Source organism: Trachymyrmex cornetzi, unplaced genomic scaffold (assembly GCF_001594075.2).
Source record: "Trachymyrmex cornetzi isolate Tcor2-1 unplaced genomic scaffold, Tcor1.1 scaffold380, whole genome shotgun sequence".
Lineage (NCBI taxonomy): Eukaryota > Metazoa > Arthropoda > Insecta > Hymenoptera > Formicidae > Trachymyrmex > Trachymyrmex cornetzi.
The window spans coordinates 684,186-690,743 of record NW_017298535.1 but is presented as its reverse complement, the minus strand read 5'-3'; the positions used below and the strand labels follow the sequence as shown (position 1 = coordinate 690,743).

General features: G+C 34.5%; 1 protein-coding gene across 2 annotated transcripts; it reads right to left on the bottom strand.

Annotated features, from left to right (window-relative positions):
• Nucleotides 1-1,156: 1,156 nt before the first annotated feature.
• Nucleotides 1,157-4,480, bottom strand: Gbeta5 (guanine nucleotide-binding protein subunit beta-5). Of its 2 annotated transcripts, XM_018511556.1 has the most exons (6): nt 4,124-4,480; nt 3,774-4,040; nt 3,558-3,694; nt 3,366-3,484; nt 2,901-3,258; nt 1,157-1,776 (listed from the first exon to the last, which is right to left on the bottom strand). In XM_018511556.1, exons 2-6 carry the CDS (start codon nt 3,877-3,879, stop codon nt 1,447-1,449), a joined length of 1,050 nt encoding a protein of 349 aa, XP_018367058.1. In that variant the 5' UTR covers nt 3,880-4,040; nt 4,124-4,480; the 3' UTR covers nt 1,157-1,446. The 2 variants fall into 2 exon arrangements, with proteins under 2 accessions (XP_018367058.1, XP_018367057.1); XM_018511555.1 differs by having other exon boundaries at nt 3,774-4,480.
• Nucleotides 4,481-6,558: the final 2,078 nt, after the last annotated feature.

Sequence of the window (6,558 nt, the reverse complement as noted above, 5' to 3'; positions counted from 1 at the left end):
CTGCGTTTGCATAAAAAGCATGCTTATGAAATTGGAACACTATTGGTAGCATGCACTTATGACGACGTGCTCGCAGCGCTGACAAACAATTTTGGAACACAGAAGTTATCTTATGCTGGATTCACACTGGATCCGATTTGCGTCGTACGAATGCAATCAATCAGAAAACAGGATTCCGATGGATTTTGTTTCGTATCATCGGAATCCTGTTTTCTGATTGGTTGCAGAGCATCGTACGACGCAAATCGGATGCAGTGTGAATCCAGCATTAGGGGCTCCGCACAATAAAAGAAACAGGGAACAGAGAACAGAGAATAAGAATTTCAACCTATCAGGAATCATATATTGTGGAATACACACTATGTATTCCACAATACATGATTTCTGATAGGTTGAAATTCTTATTCTCTGCTCCTTTTAATGTGCGGAGCCCCTTAACGTTCACCTATCTGGATAAAACGATATTGTAAAAACTCGCTAATATCTTACTTAAGGGTGCGGTCCACATGGCACTACAAATGTTTCGGAGTGTTTGATTGACCAATCGGAAGAAAGAATTTTACTAATTGACCAATCAAAAAATGCTTCAAAACATTTGTAGCATCAAGTGGACCGTAACCTAATTCTATTATTTTCAGAAAAAATGAGTGGTTGATTAAGTTCTGCCATAAATCAATCTGTTTTTTAATAAGAACTATTTCTTATGTACATACAATTTCTCTTTTCAATTTTTTTTCCTCTCCAATATCTCAATACTTACTTATTTAATTTTAAGAGCAATAATAAAATTCTGGTACAACTAAATAATATAAATCTATTAATGTATGCACAGCAGATTCAGCCAACACGGTCCTTATAACAATTACAACATACAATCAATATAAACTAAAACATCATATATGATACATAATCTAATTGATAAATTTTTATAAAAACCTAATACATTAACTAAGTAACGCTTGTAATAAGATTTGGATTTATGAAATTTTATATTTTGGATATACATATGGCTTTGCTAAGAATTGTATACAATATATATATTATACATATGTATATATGTATATAATATATATTGTTTTCACTAAAATTTATCTATAAATTAGGAGCAGCCTAATATGTGTGTGTGTGTGTGTGTGTGTGTTTGTGTGTGTGTGTGTGTGTTTGTGTTTGTGTGTGTGTGCGCGCGCGCACACATGTAATTTAATCAATGTTATATCACATATTTTATCATAGTTATATATTATGGATCATATTTTGCATAATCAAGCATGCTAGATATTGAATGCACAGTTAATGCATCATACATATTTGATATTATGAAAACATGAAAAACATACAAAAAATACTGAAGGCAAGTTTCTAAATAAATAGAATAAAACAATAAATATTACAATATGTGATGTCTAACAAGAATATCTCAACATGTTTAAAATAGTTGTCATGAAGCTAAGCCCAAACTCGTAAAGTTGCGTCCCAGCTTCCAGTAGACAGGGCAGTACCATCTGGAGAAACCCTTAGACACGAAACTCGGTTTTCATGTCCATATAACAGCGCCACTCGTTGACACTTTAAAGTATCCCACACATTCACTGTGTAATCATTGTATCCGGCGAAGAGTAAGCGTCCACTTATACTAAGATCAACCGCATTTGCTCCGAATATTATACTTTCTTTTGCATACACCGCAACTTCTCTATCAGCACGCAGATCAAACAAGCGACAAGTAGCATCGTCTGAACCTGTTGCCACTGCATCGCCACCTGGATGAAATCTTACCTATATACACAAATATTACATATTAAGAAAAAGTATGTAAATATCAATTAAAAATATGAGTCCCTTAATCGACAAGTGACATAAGTCCAAAATTTAAAAAAAAGGGTTTGTTATAAAAGTAGAAAGAATTAAGACCCTAGTAGCACATGTTGGTTTTATATATGTTTCCTAAACGCTTGTAGAATATTAGATACGGTTAAGAAATGTCTGTAAAACGCATATGATCCAATAGGTGCTACCTGGGGAATGTTTGTTTTATCTATCAATTTAATTTACTTTTTTTCTGTACTATATGTGTTCTTTTTGCTCTCGTCGCTTAACTATGATTATGGAAGAAACACTAAGCTATACACGATCTTCCGAATTATTGAGAGAGCAATTTATAATACTGCGATTTACGATAGTTAAGACATTAAATTAATTTTTCCATACACAATGCCGAAATATTTAAATTGTTGACGGATTGGAACATACATACGGAATTATTACATCTCAAGTTCTTCCATTTACTTACATTTAAGTTTGCGATTTAGAGCGATTATATAATTTTTATATTCTTTTATTATTGTACTGTTTACGTTTATATATAACATTGATAATGATCCGATATAGATCGAAACGTTTGTTTATTTTTGCGTTAAGTTGTTCTATTTACCATCACATTAAACTTGTTAAAATATAATTATATGTGATATATTATTTTTATTTCAAACTTTATATTTTTAACGACAAAATTTCAGACTTGTAGCCCTTTTGCATTCTAAAGTTTTTTAATTTACTTTTATTTTATGTTCATAAAAATAAAAATCAATTTTACATTATAAATAAAATGACCGTAAAAAAGCTGGAATAATGACTTAAGTCCAGATTTTTTTACAATCACTTTATTTATGATGTAAAATTGATTTTTATTTTTTATGAATATAAAAACAAAATAAACGTAATTTAAATGGATAGATAAGACAAACTTTTAATACTTTCTACTTCTATAACAAACGTATTTTTCCTAATTTTGGACTTATACCACTTGTCAACTAAGGAGCTCATATAATAATCACTTTTCAATTAGTAATATTAAAATACAAAGTTGGAAAAAATATTCAAATAATTTAAATATTACATACTGAATTAACGTCGGATTGATGTCCTTCAAAACTTTGCACACACTGGCCACTACGCATATCCCAAATTAAGACAAGTTTGTCACAACCACCAGACACAAACGTGTTCCCAGTTTCGCTCGGTGCTAGATCGATAGACATAACGTCGCTAGAATGTCCTTGAAAACTCTGTAACAATTGCCCACTCTCTACGTCCCACAAACCGCATGTACTATCTCCACTGCCTGTTAAAATCTGCTGATCGCTGTTAGGAAATGCGCAACATGACATATATGATGTATGCGTACCAACAGTCTTCTTATGAGCCGAAACATCATCCTCCAGACTTAACTGATACACTGTAACTTTATTATCTAGACCTCTAAAACATTTATATGAAACAATATGTGCAGTCATCATAAATCGAACTTAATACCTCTGCTTTTATAATATATAAATTTATAATGATCTATTACAATTAATATATACCCGCATGCAACTAAATCACCACTAGGACCATAAGCACATGCCATCACCCATCTGGTTGGCATACTGACAGCATGTTCTTTATTTGTTGTAAAGGCATCCCATATAATCATTCTTCCATCCTAAAATAATGAAGTAGTATACATATACTATAGTTTATGTAACATGTAAAATAAAATGCTTGAGAAAACTTACCTGTGAAGAAGATACAATATGACGCTTATCAGGAGACCAATCAGAACATAAAACTTTAGCTTGATGCCCTTTTAAGATACGTCTAGGTTTTACATTTATACAATTAATTGCTTCAAGTCTATCTGCTACACTGGCAACTAAAACAAAATGTGAAAAATATGATATAAAGGAATATATTGATTGGTATCAAATAAATCAATCATTTATTATGCTTACGTGTAATATCGTTTAACTTTTGTCGTTCATCCTCCAAGCGTTTCTTTAAGCATTCTGCTTCTTTCGCTAGCTTCTCTATATGTTCCAGCTCGGTTGCAGAGTCCATATTGTAGCTCTCACTTGTTGATCAACTCTTTGATATACAATAAATTTCATGAATAGATGATCTTCTATGCACTAAAATTACATGTATGTCAAAGTTGTACATATACACCTATATGTATCAACTCTAATACGAAATATATATGCATCTTTATGAAAATTCCCCTATAAGTCATAAATAATTCATTGTACAATCACAGCAATAGGCAGTTAATTGTTACTCAATTAGAATTATAAATATAATTTACTACATTCGCGCGCGCAGAATGCCATTTTTTCATAAGCGAGAAGAACGGAGACTCATGAAATTCTGGCAGACGCCGACATTGTTTCACGCGTCGAGACTCTTCCTACGTAATCCCTGCTCTTACTCGCTTATTGTGCGTTTGTTTTTAAGGAAAAGTTGTCACACGAGGTAAATGAGGATAATCGATACAGCGCAGCTAGTGTCCCTTCTTTGCGAAACGAAATAACGACGAGGCGCGCCGACTCGCCGGTGCAATGACACTTGATGACGTTTCTCTTCTATCTCTGCTGGCTTCTGCACAGCGTTGCTAGATAAACCCTAGAGTCTCTATAATGAGAGTCAAGACATAAGACCGGAAAGACGCCATTGCTGGGCATCGGCCGGAAACATCACAATAACACATGGCACAAATAGACGCGTTCGCGCCTGTGTACTACAACACCATGAAACAGTTGCTCACATCAATTCACAGATTCACTACCATCGAAAGCGCCTAGAAATGGCGGCGACCAATCACGATGGCGTCGCCCCTCATGTCTTGACTCTCATTATAGGGACTCTAAGTCAGAGATGCCAATTCTGGCTGTGTTCCAAATTTACTGCCAGCACTGAAAATGCTACAGTTTACGTTACGTGCACTATAGATTTCCAGTACTGGCAGTCAAGTTTGGAACACAGCCTCTGTTAGGGTGCCGTCACATGCAGCGTAACCTGCGTAAGCGTATAACCTGCGTATTCTAGTAATTTACTAGATAGAATATATGGGTAAGTTCCGAGTTGCCCATGAACCGCATAGACTGCATAAGGATATATCCACACAAACTTGCACAGGTGCATAAACGTATGCATAAAGAAAATAATCCAATCGCATTTCTCTTATAAAGACGCACGTAAAATGTGATTGGATAATTTTCGTTATGCATATGTTTATGCGGCTATGCAAGTGTGTGAATAAATCCTTAGGGTGAAATCACACGGTGAGTCATAGGGCTGCGGAATACGGAATGCGTCATTGAAGCAACCAATCAGCGCTATTCCGCACTTTTCTACACGCAAGTTTTGTGTGCTATGTTCACATGATGCGTCAAAGATGCATCCAGGATGAATAAATTTAGAAATTTCTAACTTTATGTTAATAATTTGCTTATTAAAATAAAATATAATTTCTCAAATTGTAAAAACAATTATTACTGTTGTGGTATTTAATATTTTACAATTAATATTTACAATCTCAAAACAATGTTTTGATCAGCTGTAAAGAATTTACTATCATTTTTCTAAAGAATTTACTATCATTTTTCCGCAGCGTGTGAACAGGGCACGCCGAAATCGCACGTAATGCGTCATGCGTCATTGTTCTTGATGTCTTGATCTTGAGTATACTTGCGCAAATTGGATGCAATTAAGCTATCATACAATGAGTAATTTTTTATCATCATGAATAATAAAATAATAATGATAATTGAAGCTATTAAGCATTTAGTAAAAATATTCAGTCACAGAAAACGGACCTACGATTTATCACCGTGGTTTAAAACATGACGTATTCTCTATTCCGGATTATTCCGGATCATCTAAGTGCGGAATAGCGCTGATTGGTTGCTTCAATGACGCATTCTGTATTCCGCAGCCCTATGACGCACCGTGTGATTTCACCCTTACTGGTGCGTAAACGCTTTGAAATCGTTCCGTTTAGTCAATGGCCGGTATTCATAGTCGGTTCTTATTTTAAGACCGTCTTAAGTAATGTCTTAAATCGCTAATGCGGCCTTCTGATTGGTTCATGATATCTTAAGACTAAGACGGTCTTAAATATAAGATCCGACTATGAATACCGGCCAATGTGCATGAAGCGCTTTAGTTATTCGGAACGATTTCCTATGCATTCCTGTGCGAGTTCAAGATGGACGCTATACAAGACGTCAATAAACGATTTCCAGTAATTGTAATTTCTTCTTCAATACTTTTAAAGAAAAATGATGAAAGTTTCGATGATAGTTCCGAATCGAGCGATAGTGAAAATGAAATCGAAGACATATTTTTAAGTGATATGCAGACGTTATTTTTTCTATTAATAGTAGATAAATCACGTGGAAAACAAATTGGAGTTGAAAAAATTACAGATTACGTCACTGTTTATTCGTTCACTGTTGTGATTGTCCGTAAGGGTATATCCACACAAACTTGCATAGTCGCATAAACGTATGCATAAAGAAAATTATCCAATCATATTTTACGTGCGTCTCTATAGGAGAAATGTGATTAGGTAATTTTCTTTATGCATACGTTATGCGGCTATGCAAGTTTGTGTGAATATACCCTGACTCGTTCCTGCTCGTTCCAAATTACAAATCATGCGCACAGACCGCATGAACGCATCAGACGCATCAACTGCCTCAAGTCGAAATAGAAGCAGTCAATGCGCTGGGAAGAGTG